The 22244-nt window shown below is 42.2% G+C and overlaps 1 protein-coding gene across 6 annotated transcripts in view; it reads left to right on the top strand.

The window, feature by feature from the left end:
- Positions 1-22244, top strand: part of LOC138981201 (histone deacetylase 4-like) — a 158328-nt gene that overhangs the window by 6311 nt on the left and 129773 nt on the right. For all 6 annotated transcript variants that reach the window (XM_070354042.1, XM_070354044.1, XM_070354043.1 and 3 more), the window contains exons 2-3: positions 697-1049; positions 2851-2916. In XM_070354042.1, coding sequence (XP_070210143.1) covers positions 1028-1049; positions 2851-2916 — 88 coding nt within the window. In that variant the 5' untranslated portion in view covers positions 697-1027. The remainder of the gene's footprint in view (positions 1-696; positions 1050-2850; positions 2917-22244) is intronic.

Genomic DNA, 22244 nt, shown 5'->3' with positions numbered 1-22244 from the left:
TATTGGACTTGCACTGTATAAAAACTATTTATTATTAATATTATTATTGTATCAATGCATTCATGAATGAATGCAGTCATATAAATGTGCAACTGTACACTCAGGTGCATGCACACAGGCAAAAGTGCATAATTATGTCACTTACGCACATACACACAGAGACACCACACGCACAAGTGTGCATGCAAGCGCGCACACCAATTGTAAGGCATACTGCATACAGCTATGTCTTGATGCATCTATGGTCACAATTTATTTGAGCATGCACGATACCTCACCCCATCCCATCTCCAATCCCTCACAATTTATTTGAGCATGCACGATACCTCACCCCATCCCATCTCCAATCCCTCACAATTTATTTGAGCATACACGATACCTCACCCCATCCCATCTCCAATCCCTCACAATTTATTTGAGCATGCACGATACCTCACCCCATCCCATCTCCAATCCCTCACAATTTATTTGAGCATGCACGATACCTCACCCCATCCCATCTCCAATCCCTCACAATTTATTTGAGCATGCACGATACCTCACCCCATCCCATCTCCAATCCCTCACAATTTATTTGAGCATGCACGATACCTCACCCCATCCCATCTCCAATCCCTCCCCTCTTACTTCCTCCCCCCTCCCTATCCCCCAAGATATCTCCCCACTATCTTTATGTGGGTGTGTATCTGTGTGCAGACTGGGGTCCCGGGCAGATTCTTCAGGAGTAAAAATGGAGCCCTGCCGGCAGGGAAGGAGTAGAGAAGAAAAAGCAGTCCCCCTCTAATCACCACCACTGCCGCTGCTTATCTCTGAGCCACCAGCGCCAGCACAACCACCACCATCAGCAACAACTACCACCTCCATCACCACCCATCACCAGCCGCTGCCATCCAGCAACACCAGCAGCAGCAACCAGTGCTGCCAGAGAGATCGGAGAGAGAGAGAGAGAGAGAGTTAAAAAAAAAAGCTAGGAGAAGAAGAAGCTATTTTTGTCAGGAATTTCAATTCCTGAGTTTCACCATTCACCATGACCTCCAACAACTACCAGTGTGAGTACAGTGAGGCAAGAGAGAGAGAGAGAGAGAGAGAGAGAGAGAGCTTGTGTGGGGCGGGGTGAGAGAGTAGAGGAGGGCGGGGTACCAGGCAGGGGAGTGAGAAGGGGGGGGGGGGGGGAGAGAGAGACAGAGCTTGGGTGGGGCGGGGTGAGAGAGTAGAGGAGGGCGGGGTACCAGGCAGGGGAGTGGGGGAGAGGAGAGAAAGTAAGGGAGACGGAGAAGGGGAAGGCGGGCTAGCAAGGGGGGTGGGACAGGGAGAGGGGAGGGAGGAGAGAGCTCGGGGAGGCAAGAACGGTGACAGGTTGCAGTCCCTCCTGTGCGCAGCGGCAGCAGCTCTTGGAGTGCCATTATTTATAGTAGCTGGCTGCCGAAAATAGCCCCCGTGCAGCTATTTTCGCTCACTTGATTCAAGGTATTTGATGACAGTAGTATCTCCATGAAGATTGAGGCTGGAGCCTTCGCTGTGTGGAAGACTTCTGGCAGGGAGGGAGGGCGGGGTAGGGCAGGGTGGGGCTGGGATGAAAAGAATGCAGAGTGTCTCCTGTGCCGCGTGGAGTGCCTGCCTGCCTGCCTACCTGCGCGACTGCCTGCCTGCCTGGTACTGGCAGAGTCAAAGATCAGAGGAGGATGTACCGAAATAGAAACTCTGAAAGTTTTTCTGGTGCCGCGGCGTTAGAAGATCGCTTAGGAGCACTGCATAAGTTTGTCTGTGTGTGTGTGTGTGTGTGTGTGTGTGACCGTGGTAGGCAACCACTATTCTTACTTCCGTAAAAAAGCTTTCTGGGTCAACGATGAAGGAAGATTTGCAATATGTGAAGTTCAAAATACAAGAGTTTAGGCCAACAAAAAAAGAGGTCTGTTTACGGTAACATAGGCCAAAAAAATAGGGTCGGTAGGTCGGGATTTTTTATTTTTTTTTCCCCAAAAAACCATATTTTTACGTTATTTTGCAAAAAAAACCCAAAAGATTTTTTTTTTCTTTTTTTTTTCCCCAAATGCAAAAAAAAAGTCTTGGGTCGCGCGAAAAAAATAGGGTCGGTCGGGTTACCGTAAACAGACCTTTTTTTTTTTTTTTGCCTTATAGTTGACAAACTTGATTGATGCACTATTTTCTCGTCAGACATGAAGAGTTCTTTCCTCAGCATGTCATGCTAACAACCCTCCCCCCCCCCCCAAAAAAAAAATACAAGCACATAAAACAATAAGAAAAGCCCTCTGTCTAAAAAAAAGAAAGAATGTGTGTACATATACAACACAGAGAAAAAGTTACTGAATGAATTATTTTTGGACAGGTCAGTAAGGTACAGTTAGGTGCTTTGAAAAAATACACAAACATAAATAACCAAAGTACATGAAATCCAATTCCATGGAACATTTATTTATTACATTAATTCAATGAAGACAACAAACAGTGTTTACAAAGCAGTTGACTAAAAGTGTACACAGAACAAGACATGCAACAGGCAGGTACAGTGGTACCTGCTATGAAAGGACACCCTTGGGACCAGCTAAACGTGTCCCTACATTGCAGGTGGCCTGTCATGACAGGTATATTTTGGTAGAGATAATAGACAAAGGGACCCCAGAATGTGTCCTTTTAAGGGAGGTGTCCTCTCATCAGAGGGGCCCCACATCGCAGGTACCACTGTACTACAATTTCAGCACAAAAAGTAAATAAGGATATGACTGATTTGATATGAACCGAATAATGATAAAGTAAGACAGCAATCTACCGATTTGTGATGCAGGAAATGTCAGGGGTGAATAATTATGTTTTTGCTTGCTTCACTTACAGATCTGCAGGGGAGCAAATTTTACAAAGGAAGTACTAGTGTTGATTCAGGATTCCAGGAACCGATCGGTGAGTGTGTCACTTTGTTTGTGTGAGTGTGTCTGTGTACGTGTGTGATCTTTGTTTAGAAACTCTGTTTTTTGCTTATAATGATATGATATGTATATAATATGAACTTGTTACTTGTTTCTGTGTATTTGAAAACTGTTAGAAAATTGCGTGAATGACTATTAGTTTTAATAATCCATTTCTTACACGCTCCTAAATCCTATAAAAGGTACCCCTGAGTATGTGTGTGCGCGCACACACAACACATGCACACACTCTTATTTATGATAATTATGTCAGGCCGCAAATCTCCAAAAGTTTGTGCTTTTTTCTTTGAGTGGATTTTTCTATACTTATGTGTGTCTGACATGTGTTTGCTCCTTTGCAAGGGTATGGTTTTTGTAGCGGTATATCAAAGTCCATATCAATTTCCTGCCTTCAGCGCAAGTATTTCACAGCAATTGTTAACTGCACCATAAAGTAAAGGTGCGGTTTTTACGCCCAGAGAAGCCAAGGCTGGATAACTCAAGCTTCTCACAACGGGTTCCTATCTGGATTAGTTTCCTGCCACACTTTTTTTTCTGAGTCTCACCCCTGTTTTTACATTTAGTCAAGTTTTGACTAAATGTTTTAACATAGAGGGGAAATCGAGATGAGGGACATGGTGTATGTGTGTCTGTGTGTGTGTGTAGAGCGATTCAGAGTAAACTACTGGACCGATCTTCATGAAACTACATATCCGGCTTTTTGTAAAAAAATTGAGGCGGCACTGTCACACTCTCATTTTTCAATGAAATTGATTGAAATTTTGACCAAGCTATCTTTGATGAAGGCCGGACTTTTTTTTATTGCATTTCAGCTTGGAGGCTTACAAATTAATTGATGAATTTGGTAATTAAAAATCTAAAAATTATAATTAAAATCATTTTTTTATAAAACGATCCAAAAATAATTTGATCTTATTCTTCATCATTTTCTGATTTCAAAAACATATAAATATGTTATATTGAGATAAAATACAAGCTCTGAAAATTAAAAATATGAAAATTATGATTAAAATTACATATCCGAAATCGATTTAAAAACAATTTCATCTTATTCCTTGTCGGTTCCTGATTCCAAAAACATATAGATATGATATGTTTGGATTAAAAACAAGCTCAGAAAGTTGAAAAGAATAGAGATACAGAAAAGCGTGCTATCCTGCTCAGCGCAACTACTACCGCGCTTTTCTGGATTGTCAATTCCACTGCCATTGCCACGAGCGGTGCACTGACGATGCTACGAGGTCTTGGTGAAAAATGCAGTGCGTTCAGTTTCATTCTGTGAGTTCGACAGCTTGACTAAATGTTAAGTTGTATTTTCGCCTTACGCGACTTGTTGTTTTCTTTTTTAGTTAAAGCAACATTGTTTGGAAGGGGTCTTGCAACAAACTGATGGTTTTTGGCTCTGGAGTTGACACACATGATATTAAATACTTGAAATAGGATGATCAATCATTAAAATGGGAGGAATATTGTTTAGAATCACAGCATTATCTGGGAAAAAATGTATGTTCTGAAAAGAAGAAAGCATAACATCAAAAGGACCCGCAACTCCCCCCAAAAAACGATTAAACAACCATCAACAATAACAACAACGACAAAAACAATATTTGACCAATTGAAATTTGTATCAGTTCTAGTGTTTTGGGAAACAGGATCTTAAAAACAGATTTAACTTTATGCAGACACAATCTCTTTAAAGTGTCTTCCTATTGGTCTGTTTTTTGTTCAAATGGCAACAGAGGTGGAGATTTTACATGCAGGCAGGAATGTCTTCCACCATCAGCTTTTGTTGCTGTTTTAGCCTTTGGGCGCGTGTGTGTGTTTGTGCGTGCGTGCGTGCGTGCGTGCGTGCGTGCATGCGTGTGTTCCTTGTAGCGGGCAGGCTCTTGCAAGGGAACGTGTGACCTTTTCAGCGTGCTATTCCTGTATTGGAATGGCCATGTTTGTCGCGATCGCATAGAGTGCCGCTGTATAAAGCCAAATTAGGTCGCCCGGTGTAACACGAAATTTTTACTCCACGAAAAATTTACTCCGGAGTAAATATTTCGTACGAAATTCTTACTCCGAGTACACTTTTCGTACGAGAAAAGAACTCCCCAAGGCACGAAAAAATTACTCCCTCCACGAAATTTTTACTCCCCATTTTTTTTACTTCCAGTAAAAATCTCGTACGCAAAAATGGGATGCGGGCGAAGGGATAATGCCAATAAGTGATCTCGCGCACACGAATGTCGCGCTACCCTCCTTCCACCCCTTCCACCACCAAGAATAACAGGGGACAAGGGAGTAAAAATTTCGTACACCTCACCTGGCATGGGAAGTTAAATTGCTCGTGTTGGGGTGAAGTAATTTATTCGTTATTTATTCGTCAGGGGATAGGAGTAACATTTTTGTACGAAATGTTTACTCGGAACTCACCTGTTTTGGGGAGTAATTTTCTCGTGCAATGGGGGAGTGCTTTTTTCGTAAAGGGAGTAACTTTTTCGTACGAAATGTTTACTCCGGAGTAAAAATCTCGTGGAAGTAATTTTCTCGTGTTACACCGGCACCGAAATAGTCCCACGGAAGATGCTGCGGAGGTTTGGGGCGCCCTTTAATTGAAAAAGCAAAGGCAAACCGTGGGTGGTCGGTCGATCTTTAGACGGCATTTTCTAAAGTTGGCCCCAGTGAACTCTCTGTTTGTGGTGGTTTATGTAAGAGACAATGACGCTAGAAATACTCTGTTTGCTCAGTGCAGTTGGAACTAATAGGTGTTTTGTCCGAGTGAACTTTTCTGTTGTGGTTAAGGCCTAAAAAAAAAAAATAGGTGTGGTTATGGTAACCCGACCTACCCTATTTTTGGGGGCCGACCCTATAACTTTTTATTACATTTGTCAAAAAAATACCCCAAAAAACAAGTAAACGAGTGCAGAAAACGCGATGAAAGCGAAAGTGCCCGAGTCGCACACTTATTTCCCTGTCAAGTAGGTTTAATTTGTACACATTAGAAAAAAAGTTAAAAAAAAAAAAAGTGATTGCCTACCTTCCTACCCTATTTTTTGGCTATGTTACCGTAACCACACCTATTATTTTTTTTGGGCCTAATAGAAGGTGTTTTGTCCGAGTGAACTTTTCTGTTGTGGTTAATAAAGGAGACACTGACGCCAAAACACCCCATTTGCTCAGTGCTGTTGGACAACTTTAGAATCAGAAAGTGCTTTATCCGAGTGAACTTTTCTATTGTGGTTTTATATGAGACAAAAACGCTAGAAAACTATCTTTGCTCGGAACTGTTGGAAAGCACCGCGAATATGGTGTGGTTTTTATAGGAGACAATCATGAATGGCGTTAGAAATTCTTGTGAAATTACTTGTACCCATAGATTGGACTTATCGGGCGATAAAAAAAAGAATATCAAAAGAAAAAAAATGCATGCAATCGATCTTTGTATCTGTCCACCCATCGGTATGTGCAGCCTGCAGTTTGCACGTGCTACAAATGTGAGAGAAGTTGTTCATTGTGCTCATCCAGGAAGAACAACGACAACAATAACAGCATAGTGGCAACATTACAGTCGATGGAAGGTCTTCAGTTAGGAATGGTTGTGGGCGGCACATCACAACCCTTTCTAGTATTTTACCATTAATACACATAACAACGATAATCCTGTGGAAGAATCCTGTGGAAGAATCCTGTGGAAGATCACAGGTAATAATGCATTCGACCAACTTCTGCATCCGTCCATCCAGGAGGTTTTACGCGATGTGTTATTATACTCTTTTAGTAACAGCAACAACAACGACAACGAACGCAATAAAAGCATAGTGGTAACATTCGTTCTCCTTCTTTTCCTTCGTCGCCATCACCTCCGACTGATATGAGACACAGTTTGTCATGATGACAATAGTACTGCTGCTGCACAGGGGCGGATCCGGGGGGGGGGGGGGGGGGGGAGTCCGGGGTTTCTTCTTCTTTTTTTCCTCTTTTTTCCTTTTTTGTTAGGCTGGGGGGGGGGGGGGGGGGAGGTCCGGAAACCCCGGACCCCCACCCCCCGGATCCGCCCCTGTGCAGCAGCAGTACTTGTCATGACAAACTGTGTCTAATGTCAGTCGGAGGTGATGGCATTAAATCGACCTTTGCATCAGTCCATCCATCCATCCATCCGCATGTCCAGCCAGCGATGCATTGTATTCATCTGGTACACATCCTCAACAATAAGAACAGTGACGGCAACAGCATCATGGTTACATTGTTACTCCTCCTCTTCCTCCTCCTCCTATTCCTCCTCCTCCTCCTCCGTCTTCTCCTCCGTCTTCTCCTCCTCCTCCTTCTCATTCGTCTCCTCCTCCTTCACTTCCGCCTGGTCATGAGACGAAGTTTCTCCCGATGACTAAATAGTACTGCTGCTGCGGCCATTACTCTCGATTGAAGGTTTTTGATTAGCTGTGATTGAAGGTGAACTCTTGTTCGGTCATCTATAAGCTGTTTATATATATAATATAAAGAGCCATATATACATATAATGTTAATAGAAATTGGAGTTGAAAGAAATATGTGTATGGAAGCATGCTTGTGTGATTTGCAGTGAATTCACGCGTATAATAAGCACGAGTTTGTTTGCTCTTAATGTTTCATCGTGTACACAAGGAGAGTCGGAGTGCAGTCTTTAGAGTAATAAGTCGAGTTCCCACTTGTTGACCCTCTTTTGTCCCGACAGCCCCATCGAACGCAGAAGAAGAAGAAGTCCCGACAGCCTAAAGTGCACCGATTGTGCTAAGAATAATAAGCCATACTTTTCGCTGGGGACAAGAGAAGTGAGAAAGAAAGTGGCGGGGAAGGGGTGACGGTGAAGGAGGGGCTGGGAAGTGGGGAATTAAGGAGAGAGAGAAGGGGGGGGGGGGATAGGGAATGAGGACAGAAACGGGGACAAGATAGTGTCGTGCCGAAGATCGCACGAGCCGGAGCTTCGAGGGGAGCTATTTTAAGCAACAATAATATTTGCACTTGGCTAGTCTTCTCGATGGAGGAGGTCCAACTCGCGATTGTTTGTCATGTGACAAAGCTGCTCTGGGGAAACTTAACTCACTGTGGGAGGCCGCGAGGGGTCGTTTCTTGATACCTTGCTACTTTCTCTTCTGGGCTTTGCTTAAAAAGGGATGGGGGGGGGCGGTTTACAAGTGTGTGTGTGTGAGTTCCGCCTTTGTCGACTAGTTTTGTGATCAGTTCTTCTTCTGCGTTCAAAAAGAGGGAAATAGGCGGGGGAGGGGGGTAGCTGCAGGTTATTTCTTCGCCAACGCCAACTTCATACCTGTTGTGGTCATTTGTCAAATGATATTCTTCATACCTGTTGTGGTCATTTGTCAAATGATATTCTCCATTCCGTATCCTCCCTCGCGTTCTATCTTACTCTTAGAGTTCAGAAAGGTGGAACTGAGGGAGATGTGCACGGTCGGGAGGGGAGGGGGATATCTCGACAAGTTATTACTTCGCCCTCTCCAACCCAACTGGTGTTGTGATCAGCTATCAAATGACACCCTCCGTTTCTTTACAGGGAATTGGGTGATGGCAGCGTGTGTGGAAGCGGGGGGGGGGGGGGGGGTGGTAAGACGGTGCGAGATCTCTCTTCGCTCTCTCCCATTCCGCAACTGTGGCATTTAATAGAAGACGACACTGTTCATTTATTATTGGTTGTAACGGATATTTCCCCTAGGCTTCTTTGTAACTAACAAATATATTTTTATCACCATCCCTTTCTTTTCGGTTGTATCTGATAGTTCTCCAACGCTTCGATATAACAGAATATAAATCTATTTCTGATTTTAATTTTTTTTGTTAAACAAATGCGTGCAATGGATCGTTTTTGCAATAAGACACTGGGCTAGGCTAAATATATCTTCTCACTCGCAGCGTCGTTTCTGGTGGCGTGGACATCATTTAAGGAAGCTGTCGTTTGTCCTGAAACTTGGATGTGCGGGGGTGGCATGCTGTTAAAAGTGTTTTGTTTCTGTTTCGCATCTGTTTTTTTTTATTTTGATCGATTTTCGAGTTTGCGCAATCTACATTGTTCGAATTCGAAACCGTTGTTGTTTTTGTTGTCTTGTTATTTGAAGTGACAGAAAGTATTCGCTGATGAGTCATCTATGATGGTTTGTGTGTGTGTGTGTTTGACTGTGAGTGCGGGGTCTAGGTTGGTGGGATACATTATGATGTGTGTGTGTGAGAGAGAGAGAGAGAGAGAGAGAGAGAGAGAGAGAGAGAGAGAGAGAGAGAGAGAGAGAGAGAGAGAGAGAGGGAGGGAGGCGTGTGGTTGTGAGTGTGTATATATGTGTGTGTGTGTGTGTGTGTGTGTGTGTGTGTGTGTGAGTGAGAGAGAGAGAGAGAAACGGGGAAGGGGGAGAGAGAGAGAGAGAGAGAGAGAGAGAGAGAGAGAGAGAGACGGGGAAGGGAGAGAGAGAGAGGAGAGAGAGACGGGGAGGGGAGAGGAGAGAGAGACAGGGAGAGGAGAGAGATAGAGAGAGAGATGGGATTGTTGGTGGATGGGGTCGCGTACAATCAGAACAGTATAGGTAGGTGCTTGCTTACAGAAAGGGGTGGGCGGGGTAATGCTGACGGTGCATACGGGGAATTTAGAGACAGGGAGAAGTGGCAGTTTAGCTGAGTGTGTGTGTGTGTGTGTGTATGTGTGTGCGTGTCTGTCTGTCTGCCTGTCTTTGTGTCTGTGATCTGAACTGTTGAATTAGAGAGAGAGAGAGAGGGGGGGGGGGCAAGCTAACCGCATCACAGCCCTCTCATCTCATGTAACTCTTCCCGTCATCACCGCCACACCCTGCCTTTTTTTCTCGGACACAAAGACACGACCGTAGCTCCACTCATGTATAAGCTCAACAAGCTTCTTGCGTTGTTGTTGTAGTTGTTTTTCTCTGGCACTACGCTGCCCACGGCGCAGGTCCCCTGTGGAATGATGTTAGTGAATGCCACCGCGAGAGGCTTGTTGTCTGTCTTCCTGTGTCTGTGGCTCGCTTCATCAGTCTCATCAGCCACACACCCTCACACGCAGGCAGACACACACACGCACACTCCCGTTGCGCTGTTGTGGCTTCTGTGTCGAGACTTTACTTCTGTGACCGCTCCGCGCTAGTAATGTCTCGTGCCTGTGTGCGTGTGTGTGTGTGTGCTCTCCGAGACTGTGATGTCACCGTGTTTGTGAGATGCGGTGATACGGCCACGAGTTGTTGGTTTCTTGTATTGGCAAAATAATATTTGTGAGCAGTGTCTCGCACGCGTTTCTATTCAAGATTTGTGGATTATGAGACGAGCTGTCATGCTTATGATGTCACAAAGTAAGTGAGACTACGTGTCGATGTTGTGAATACAGCCACTAGCTATGGAGTTTTACAATTTCATGTTGTTGTCACACACACAGCCACTAGCTATGGCGTTTTACAATTTCATGTTGTTGTCACACACACAGCCACTAGCTATGGCGTTTTACAATTTCATGTTGTTGTCACACACACACAGCCACTAGCTATGGCGTTTTACAATTTCATGTTGTTGTCACACACACAGCCACTAGCTATGGCGTTTTACAATTTCATGTTGTTGACACACACACAGCCACTAGCTATGGCGTTTTACAATTTCATGTTGTTGTCACACACACAGCCACTAGCTATGGCGTTTTACAATTTCATGTTGTTGTCACACACACAGCCACTAGCTATGGCGTTTTACAATTTCATATTGCTGTCACACACACACAGCCACTAGCTATGGCGTTTTACAATTTCATGTTGTTGTCACACACACAGCCACTAGCTATGGCGTTTTACAATTTCATGTTGTTGACACACACACAGCCACTAGCTATGACGTTTTACAATTTCATGTTGTTGTCACACACACAGCCACTAGCTATGGCGTTTTACAATTTCATGTTGTTGTCACACACACAGCCACTAGCTATGGCGTTTTACAATTTCATGTTGTTGACACACACACAGCCACTAGCTATGGCGTTTTACAATTTCATGTTGTTGTCACACACACAGCCACTAGCTATGGCGTTTTACAATTTCATGTTGTTGTCACACACACAGCCACTAGCTATGGCGTTTTACAATTTCATGTTGTTGACACACACACAGCCACTAGCTATGGCGTTTTACAATTTCATGTTGTTGTCACACACATGCACACATTCTCGTGGAATGTCTCTGAGAGCTGTGGATTAAAATTGTAGCTGTCGTTTGTGTGATGTCACCGTGTTAACGAGTGTTCTGATGCAGTGATAACGGAAAGTAGTTGTGTCGAATGTACTGTAGTTCTGGCTCTGTGATACCTTGATAATTGTCTCGCGCGTGTGTCTTCAAGAGCTCTGGATTATATTAAGAGACCTCGTGTCATTCGAAAGATGTCACAGTGGTGATGAGACAATGCTGAGGTTGTGATTCATACGACTACTGCTTGTTTACTACATGTCGTACTGCCAGTGCATTATTTGGATCAGTGTCTTGTGCGTACGTGTTTATTCGAGATTTTTGGATTAAAAAACTAGCTGTCGTTCTCGTATGATGTCACAGTATTGCTGAAACATTGCTGAGGTTGTGATTAGGGCGACTAGTTGTTCATTCACTACTAGTGCTGCTACTATGGTGCTTTAAATCACTGTCTCGCACGTGCCTCTTCAAAAGACTTAACTGTCATTCGTATGTCACACTCAAGGTTGAGAGACAGTTGTGATTACGGCTGCCAGTATAGCTACTAGTAAGTAGTAGTACATGTATTTTTATTGTGTCAGACTGTCTGTGTGGTGGTTTTTTTTCTTCTCCTGTTCAAGTGCTCCTTCCCGTTTAAACAGCTCGACTCACCATCTTGGATCCGTCCAGGTTTTCATGTCATGTGCGATAAGACCACCCCTCCATTTGGACACATACCAAACATTCACACTCTGACTGCTTCATTTGGTGATGTGGAATGTTTTTGATGAATTAATTGCGAAATAGATTAATACAAATAAAAGACATCCCACGGTGCACAGTGAACAACAAGGCTGTTGAGTTTTGGTGATTGTCCAAGTGGAGGGATGGTCTTATCCCATGTGAAGGTCTGGGCAGATCTGAGAGCAACTACAACGTTGCCTCGATCAGCGGCTTGTGTGGGTGTGGTGTCCTTGTGTCGAGTTTTGTCGGCTGTAGAAGAATTCCGGGAGTTGGATTTTACATGTTGTCAGTATATTGTGTTCGAGACGGTGTGTGTGTGTGTGTGTGTGTGTATGTGTATGGATCCCCACAACAGTTATATTTGCTACTTTGACTGCGACAACTTCTGGCACTGGGTTGCCCATTGCTACTATGTATACTGTTACTGTCAGCGTGACCCCCACAACTGACGCAACTATAAAACAAACAAGTCGCGTAAGGCGAAATTACTACAGTTAGTCAAGCTGTGGAACTCACAGAATGAAACTGAACGCACTGCATTTTTTCACAATGACCGTAGTCCGCCGCTTGTGCAAAACGGAGTGAAACTGACGAGCCAGTTCAGCGCTGTAGTGGTTTCGCTGTGCTGCATAGCACGCTTTTCTGTACCTCTCTTCGTTTTAACTTTCTGAGCGTGTTTTTAATCCAAACATATCATATCTATATATATGTTTTTGGAATCAGGAACCGACAAAGAATTTGAATAAGATGAAATTGTTTTTAAAACGATTTCGAAAATTTAATTTTAATCATAATTTTTATATTTTTAATTTTCAGAGCTTGTTTTTAATCCGAATATTCGGATTTGCCGGGTGTACGCCGGCATCGCCGGCGCACGAAGGAAGGGAGATCTAAAAATAGTAACGTGCAGTGACCTTCTAAATATAGTAACGTACAAACGGGAATATGGATTGACGCCGGCGCACGAAGGAAGGGAGATCTAAAAATAGTAACGTGCAGTGAAAAACGAAAATCGGTTCAGCGCTGCGCGCTGAGAGCACGTGTTGAAATATCTCATCGATCAGGTTGTGTCCGGGGTCTCTGTGAATAAGCCCACCAAATTTGAAGCAGATCCATCGAGAACTTTGGCCGTGCATCGCGAAGACACAGACAGACAGATACACACACAGACACAAGTCGTATATATATATATATAGATAGATGGAAGCACGCTGATGTTGCTTATATAGTCGACTCGTTTTGCAGCTGCTGTGGTGCTGAATCCCACAACAATAATAACATTGTACAACAACAAGAACAACAACGCAAAAAAAGTCATTGTGAACTGTTCACTCTCCAGTTTGGTGAGACTCCGGTTGTTTGAGGACAGCTTGGCTTTTCCATTTTGATGTACATACTCGCAGGAACGGTGTGTAGATTCTAGCTTCGTTTTTGTTTGCTACATGTCAAGGCTCGCTAGGTCAAGGTTCTCTGCGTTGCACGCAAAAGTGCAAAGGTTCAGGGATTGGATTTTTACGCGAATTTGCGTGAATAGGCTTGTTCTGTCAATCGGAACTCATGAAATAACCTGTTTTTGATGTCCAGGTTATGGCGATTTCTTAGCTTCGGGGTCCGCACTCCTGAACCCTCTCCCGAGTGAGCTTTTAGCATATCTAAACTTGCCCAGTTTCATTGAGGACGGTAATTATGTCCGTTTATATTACGGAGTTTTCGCAACAGAGATGCAGAATTGTTCTGACATTGTTGAATGACAGTTAAGTCTCTTAATCTCTCTTTTGAAGAGACACGCGCGAGACAGTGATTTAAAGCACCATAGTAGCAGCACTAGTAGTAATGGTTCTCTTGTGGTTCCTGCCGCCGAACTGACCGTGTGACTTCGGAGGTGATTGTTTGGGAGAAATTTCATTGAGCGAAAGTTGCATTTCAAACTAAATCGCGGTCATGGCGCGTCCCCCCCCCCCCCCCCCACCCCCCTGACGTATTTTCAGAATGGAGGTGACAGCATACGAAGATGCAGAAATTGGATCGATTGATTGGACATCTATTATTGGTTGACACTGGTGCTATTGTTATTTCAGGAATAATATGTATTACCAGTTTAAACAAAATAATCCCATAGTTATTTCTTCTTTGTCAATGCATGGATTGTCTGCGTGGGCGTACACAAATAATCGTGACTCGTGGGAATGAGACACAGATATTGTTTGATAAAACGGTGTTCTGTCTTGTAACATTTTTCTCTTACAGTTAACACACAGATTTAGTCTGATATAGCTTGTAACATTTTGGTCTAAAGATTTAGTCATTTTCGTGACTGGTTCGAGAGCTTCTAAGAACCACACAGAAGAATGGATGCTCAGCGGCACTTGTGGGTGACAAACCCACTTGGGCATAGTTGAATACATGGGACTGCTGAAGAGAACGGAGATTGTGTTGATTGTCATCACCTACTTGAGTAGCTTGCTTTGGTTAAAGCTACTTTTTTTTTTATTATTTTTTTTTTTAACAGCTGGGCATAATTTTTAATTCCAATAACAAAAAATATGAACTCCCATTGCCTTCATTTTATTAACCTTTGTCTTCATTTTATTTTATTATTTAATGTTTTCGTCGGTTGATTCATTGAATTAAAAGTTTACCGCGAAAGATAATGCGATGCACATGTAATTATAAAATTGATAAACGGAAGTTGTACCCGAGTACATTTTGAATTTTTTTTTATTTTTGAATTTGTTTTTAACATCTCTCTTCACGATTAATGACCGGCTCTCGACGGTGTTTTCCTGTCACAAGATCGTTCAGACATTGTTTGTAGCTCTAATTTTAGCAGTAATTATATCTTGCTTCTTGTTTGTAGGGATTATGATGTTCAAGTGTTCATATTCAAGTGTCTGAAGACCAGGAAGTACCGACAGTATTGCTGAAATACAGACTGGTTTGAAGAGCAAAGACAAATATATATATGTGACTCGCGGTATTAAATTGTTGTTGGCCATGCTGCATTTTGATTGCAGTTATGGAGACCCTTCCTCCTCCAGGCATGTGTCTTGGATATTTGTCGTTGATGCTTCTGTAACGTAGTCTTTTTCTAGGCAGGGGTGTTGACCCTACGCAAACCATTTTAAACTCATGGGGGAGCTGGTCTAGCTTAGTCTGACCTCTATCCTTTGACCTGTCCAGCATGGGTGGCCCTACCAGGAACATTTTGCTCCGGCTGGCATAGCTCTCCGGGTTATCGAGATACTCAAGCCCCCACCCCACGACAAGGAGTAGACCGTGTGGGGGGATTGCAGTTATGCTTCTTTGTTTTGTTTACATCTGTGGATGCAAAGATCGCATCTTGATCTAACTTTCCTTGAAGTATTTTGGTAACGGTCACTGCATTTTGGGGGTTGTTTGTGTGTTCGTTCGTTCTTTTGCTTGCTTATTTGTTTGTTTGTATGATTATTCTTATACTGAAATGTTTGTTCGTTCGTTCGTTCGTTCTTTCATTTTGTTTGTTTGTTTGTATGATTATTATTTGTAAGGGCCTGCTTCGTGGTTTACTCTCCGTTTGTACGTGGATGCGTAACACCAGAAGCTTTGAATGCGTTGCTTCTTGCTAGGTAGTCAGTTTTGACAAGTAGACTAAGTTGCTTCTTGCTAAGTAGTCAGTTTTGACAAGTAGACTAAGTTGCTTCTTGCTAAGTAGTCAGGTTTGACAAGTAGACTAAGTTGCTTCTTGCTAAGTAGTCAGGTTTGACAAGTAGACTAAGTTTTTGTCAGTGACATTTACAGCGCAAAGTTTTGCCACCTTGCTGTGATAGTCATTGCGGGACTTGCACAGGCAACATTTCATGTCACGATTGTGAGTGTGGATCTTCAGCTTCTTGACATAAGGATCTGATAACTGAGAGTGTCAAGTCGCACCCGTGTTATTATCTGGATGCATTGCTTGTCAGGACTTATGTTGTACTATTAATGGAGCATGAGTGTAAACTTAATCTTAACTTATGGTTTGTTTTAAAGCAGGAATTATATGATCAGTGCAGAAGGATTCGAGAACTTTTTGAAAGCATAAAAAAGCAGAGAAAATGGATCTGTGCTTGTGTTCACGAATGTGGTATCACTGACGACAGCCCCGAACCATCGAAAATGCAATAGTTGAGCGGGTTTTGGAACGCATGGAAAACTCTAGAATAAAGTTTAGTTAGATTGGTTGCAATGAACAGCCAACAGGAGGTCATTTTATTATTTTTATATCTTTTTTTCTTCGTTTTGTTGTTGTGGCATCGACATGGGTGTAAAAGTCTGCTTCGTTCATTGTCAATTTGAATAAGACTAATTCTGGGAAGCATTATACGCGTCCACGTTGGCGGCAAATACCTGAAAGAGAACACGTTCTCCCATTTTGTAGGCATGGTTGGAGAGAACAAAAACTGAAGAGAAAGTATTTGAACTATTTGCATTTTGACAGTGAATACAATCCCGAAGACCAAATACACTTCACCATTCTGTTTTGGCATTCTTGGGAAGGGTAACAACTGAAGACAACGTTTTCGTCCCGGGATGGTTGGTTCGTTGTTCTGAGCGTACTTACTACAAACGTACTATCCGTGTGTAGGTTGGACAGGCTCCAAGCGAGTGTGATGTGTATACACAAGGGATACTAATAATATAATTCGTCCTTCGCTTTGGCCGCCCGTGCACCACTTTTTCCCAGCGGAGACCAGTAAGTACATTGGTTTCTCCTGGTGATTTACCTGTATGGAACCGCGGTGGAGTTTTCCCGCTGCCGCTGTTTTTTGGTAGAGGTGGTTTTGGCACCTCGGTTCATCGGACTTCTCCCTGTTCCTGCCCCCCTCCCTCTTTTTCCTCTCTCTCTCTCTCTCTCTCTCTCTTTCTCTCTCTCTCTTTCTCTCTCTCTCTTTCTCTCTCTCTCTCTCTCTCTCTCTCTCTCTCTCTCTCTCTCTCTATGAATTACAAAAATATGTTCTTTATTACATGTATTATGTGGAATTTATGTTGCGATTTTCCATCATCATCATCATCATCATCATCATCATCATCATCATCATCATCTTCTTCATCATCTTCATCATTTACACCATATAATCATTGTAAGCATTAGTGTAAACGTTGGTATTGTGTGAATTTTACCGTCGATCACTTTACATGTTGCATGTTTCGCTTTTGATTTGTATGTTGCTTACTTTGTCATTTTGTTGTTTGTGTTTATTTGCTTGTTTGCTTGCTTGTCGATTGTTTGCTGGGTCGTTGTTTAATTTGTTTATTTGTCATGTTGCTTTACTTGTTTATCATTTATTAGACATTTGTATTAGAAGTAAACCGCCCTGATATGGCCCTTCGTGGTCGGCTGGGCGTTAAGCAAACAAACAAACAATATTAGAAGTAAGGACCGGTTGTAAGAAAAGGCGTCGCCTTAAACCTCTATCCTTGAAAAATAAAGTTCCATCATCATCATCATCATCATCATCATCATCATCTCTCTCTCTCTCTCTCTCTCTCTCTCTCTCTCTCTCTCTCTCTCTCTCTCTCTCTCTCTCTCTCTCTCCACCTCCTGTCTCTCTCTCTCTCTCTCTCTCTCTCTCTCTCTCTCTCTGTCTCTGCATGATTTGAATAGGTCCACGGATGATAAACTAAAGCTCTTGAATTTCCTCCCCTTGAAAGATCAGTTGACGTTAAACAAGGCTGTGTTCATGTATAAAATTCTAAATGACGACTGTCCTAAATATTTGCAATCACATTTCAAACATGCCACAAAAAGATATGGGTCCCAAAAAATCATCCCTCCTATACCTCGCATAGACCTCTACAAATCGAGCTTAGCCTTCTCGGGAGCGTTTCTCTGGAACTCCTTACCCCAACAGATAATAAATGCAACTTCAGTGAAAATGTTTAAGAGACAGTCACATTCACACATCATTCGTGAATGAAATGTCTTGTTCGATTGTTATTTTGTTAAACATTTTGTACTAATGTTAACGGATGTGTAGCTGATCGGAGCAACTTATTCCCAAATGAAAGGTATAACTATGTCAATGTAATTTTGTAATTTTTTGAGTTCTCCTTATGTAATTCCTTAAATGCACATTGTGTTGCATTCTGTACAATGTATTTCTGTATTTTATATGATTGAATTTATATTTGTAATGTGCGTCTGTGTTGTATAAAGGACAGGTTGGAAGAATAGGCTTTGCCTAAAACCTTTATCCTTTTGTAATAAAGTTCTGAGTCTGAGTCTGAGTCTGAGTCTGAGTCTCTCTCTCTCTCTCTCTCTCCACCTGTTCTTTTTGAATTAATTGTCTCATTGTCTGTCTCAGTATGAGACTTTCTCAATATTATAATGTATCTTTTTTAAAGTCTATCGTTTTCTTTTCTTTTCTGATTTTTCTTCTTCACCAACTTCTCCCACTCTCTCTCTCTCTCTCTCTCTCTCTCTCTCTCTCTCTCTCTCTCTCTCTCTCTCTCTCTCTCTCTCTCTCTCTCTCTCCCCCCCTCTCCCTCTGTCTATCTCTCTCTGTCTCTCATGCTCTCTCCTGTCAAAAAATTAAATGTCTTAAGTCTTACGTCACGCTCTCTCCACCCTCTCTCTCTAGCAGTAACAGTGCCTTGCTTTACGCAGTTACTAGTACGTAGTTAATGTTATTCGATAATATCGAATTAACCTAGCCTGGAGCTTGCATACACGTTCACACATTTTTCTTTATGAAAGAAAATTGACCGGACACCAACGTAGACAGAAACACGCACATTATAATGAGAAACTGGGTGTGGCGCTTATTATCAAACGCCAATACACAACAAATAATTGTATGCGACCCCTTATGTCAGGAAGGTGACGCCGAGTTCATTTGTCAATCAGTCGGCGTATGGAGAAAAAGAATAAGCGAGAGCAGTCGGTGAATTACTACGTTGCAAGCCCCTGGAGCACTTTTTTGATTAGTGCTTTTGTGAACAAGAAACACTTAACAAGTGGCTCTATCCCATCTCCCCCCTTTCCCCTATCCCATCTCCCCCTTTCCCTCGTCGCGATTATAACCTTCGTGGTTAAAAACGACGTTAAACACCAAATAAAGAAAGAAAGTCGGTGAATCAGTCAGTCTGACGAGATTCTTTGGGCTGAGTGAAGCGGCTATAGTTATAGCTTGCAAGGTAGCTGTACTATGCTAAATTAACATGTCTATTTCCGTCCCCAGTACTAGTGACTATTTGGGACATGATTTGTTAATACGCTGAGGTGTGAGGTCGACAAGACTACATGCTGTTATAAGTTATATAACCCGGAAGTTCTTTTGTTTCGCTGTTATGAATTCCATGTAGGGCAATTTGATTTATGCGTGTTTTTAGCTGCTGTACTTTCTTGTGAGATGTTGTAAATTATGTGTACTGACCTGGTTGTACTTTTCTTTCACTGTCATTTGCATGCAATAAATAATGCATTTATGTAGTCTTATGGGAGTAAGAATAGGATAAGCTGCTGAATTTTGTGTGTGAAGTAGCGTAAATTGCTGTGCTGGCGCAGCTATTATATGTTCACTTTTATTTCCAGGTTAAGATTGATTACCTTTCTTACACTACCATTTCAAAGTCATACATTTGAGACTCATCGTATGAAACTGCACATCCAGGTATGGAATAGCTTGGATTGCTCGACTTTTCATTCGCTGTCATATTTGCACTTACCGAGCTAAAATTAGCGTCGGGTTACGCAGGCATGTGGAATATTAATATGTGTTACCCATTTGCACTTATTCAGCTAGAATAAATGGTGTGTAAACACATTTATGAGAAGCATTGTTACTTCAAGCTGTGTTGTGTATTGTTTGCTGCATTGTAAAATTGGCGGAGTTAACGGGTGTTTTGACATAGCATGTTGTTAAAGTCACCATCGTGTTATTTTGTGGGCTTTATTTTTGGACCAAATGCGTACAGGAGAGAGAGAGAGAGAGAGAGAGAGAGAGAGAGAGAGAGAGAGAGAGAGAGAGAGAGAGAGAGAGAGAGAGAGAGAGAGAGAGAGAGAGAGAACAAATCTTTAATTGTCTAAGGCCACAGCCCCTTACAATAGTGGTTAAAATAACAGCAATAGTATCTGCACAGTTATAAATTATAGTCACGCATAAAATTCAACAAATACATAAAGACCCTGATGACATGTCACTGAACCTGATTTATAAGGGTTCGTCTCTTCTGTAACATGAAGAACACAAATCTGCTGAAGCTGTTCATCACATTATCCTCATTACTGCCACAGAAATACACAAGTTGTTGTTGCAGCGTCTTAGAGTTCGAGATTTTCAAATACTTTGCTCGAAGGTCTTGATAAAAAGGACATAAAAATACAACATGGTGTTCATCTTCTTTATCAGCTGTACAGAGAGGACAGTTTCTTGTCGTTTGGTTTGGTGCGTACCGAAACTTGTGAGCGTTGATTTCGGATACTCCTGCGCGGAAACGAGTAAGAGCAACTCTGTACTTAATATCTTCGATTAATTCAATGTATTTCTCTTTTTCCAAGCATGATTTGTAACAATTATAGATGTAGAAACGTTCACTGTATTCTAAAATGGAGAACCATTCTTGACAAAAACAATCTTGTAAACGTCTTTTAAACTCTTGAGAGAGAGAGCGAGAGAGAGAGAGAGAGAGAGAGTTAGTTAGTTGAGATGGTAACACACACAAATCTGACAGGATCTGAATATTCTTCTGATTTTGTTTGTTTTGATATTTGTCCTGCTCTGAACACTACATTCAAAAACATCAAATGCTTATAAGAATAGAATGAACCCGTTCTTGACCAAAGTTAACTTTCATTTCTTCTTCGACACACAAAATAGATATATAAAAACCACAGCAAGTCTAATTTGTTGTAGTCCTAATGGTTGTCTAGGGTTGTCTTGGCGTAGAGAATAGGTAAAAATGCGTCTGAGTGCACTGCGAAAATAACTGCTGTATTTTATCTGTGGCTGTTAGCGCGTAATTGGCTGCAATAAAGATCCAGAAAAGAGACAGAATTGTTTTAGTGACATCGGCATGTACTTTTACTGTGGCTTAAGTGGCGCACGATTAGGTCAAGACACTGTGAAGAAAAACAGGTTTCCAAACATAGCCGCTGCAAGACATTGAGGAGATAAAAACAGGTTTCAAACATAGCCGCTGCAAGACATTGAGGAAATAGAAACAGGTTTCAAACATAGCCGCTGCAAGACATTGAGGAGATAAAAACAGGTTTCAAACATAGCCGCTGCAAGACATTGAGGAGATATAAAAACAGGTTTCAAACATAGCCGCTACAAGACATTGAGGAGATAGAAAAAGGTTTCCAAAGATAACTGCTGCAAGACATTGAGGAGATAGATAGAAACAGGTTTCAAACATAGCCGCTGCAAGACATTGAGGAGATAAAAACAGGTTTCAAACATAGCCGCTGCAAGACATTGAGGAGATAGAAAAAGGTTTCCAAAGATAACCGCTGCAAGACATTGAGGAGATAGAAACAGGTTTCAAACATAGCCGCTGCAAGACATTGAGAAGATAAAAACAGGTTTCAAACATAGCCGCTGCAAGACATTGAGGAGATAGAAAAAGGTTTCAAACATAGCCGCTGCAAGACATTGAGGAGATAGATAGAAACAGGTTTCAAACATAGCCGCTGCAAGACATTGAGGGGATAAAAACAGGTTTCAAACATAGCCGCTGCAAGACATTGAGGAGATAGAAAAAGGTTTCCAAAGATAACCGCTGCAAGACATTGAGGAGATAGAAACAGGTTTCAAACATAGCCGCTACAAGACATTGAGGAGATAGAAAAAGGTTTCAAACATAGCCGCTACAAGATATTGAGGAGATAGAAACAGGTTTCAAACATAGCCGCTGCAAGACATTGAGGAGATAGAAACAGGTTTCAAACATAGCCGCTACAAGACATTGAGGAGATAGAAACAGGTTTCAAACATAGCCGCTGCAAGACATTGAGGAGATAGAAACAGGTTTCAAACATAGCCGCTGCAAGACATTGAGGAGATAGAAACAGGTTTCAAACATAGCCGCTGCAAGACATTGAGGAGATAGAAACAGGTTTCAAACATAGCCGCTACAAGACATTGAGGAGATAGAAACAGGTTTCCAAAGATAACCGCTGCAAGCCATTGTGTAGATAGAAACAGGTTTCCAAAGATAACCGCTGCAAGATATTGAGGAGATAGAAAACGGTTTCCAAAGATAGCCGCTACAAGACATTTAGGAGATAAAAAATAAAAAAAGGTTTCCAAAGATAGTCGCTGCAAGACATTAAGTAGATAATTAAAAAAGGTTTCCAAACATAGCCGCTGCAAGACATTGATGAGATAAAAACGGGTTTCTAAACATAGGTGCTAACCTT

The sequence above is a fragment of the Littorina saxatilis genome, linkage group LG12 (genome assembly GCF_037325665.1).
Source record: "Littorina saxatilis isolate snail1 linkage group LG12, US_GU_Lsax_2.0, whole genome shotgun sequence".
Classification (NCBI taxonomy): domain Eukaryota; kingdom Metazoa; phylum Mollusca; class Gastropoda; order Littorinimorpha; family Littorinidae; genus Littorina; species Littorina saxatilis.
The sequence above is the reverse complement of the archived record's forward strand: the minus strand, read 5'-3'. Positions and strand labels throughout refer to the sequence as shown.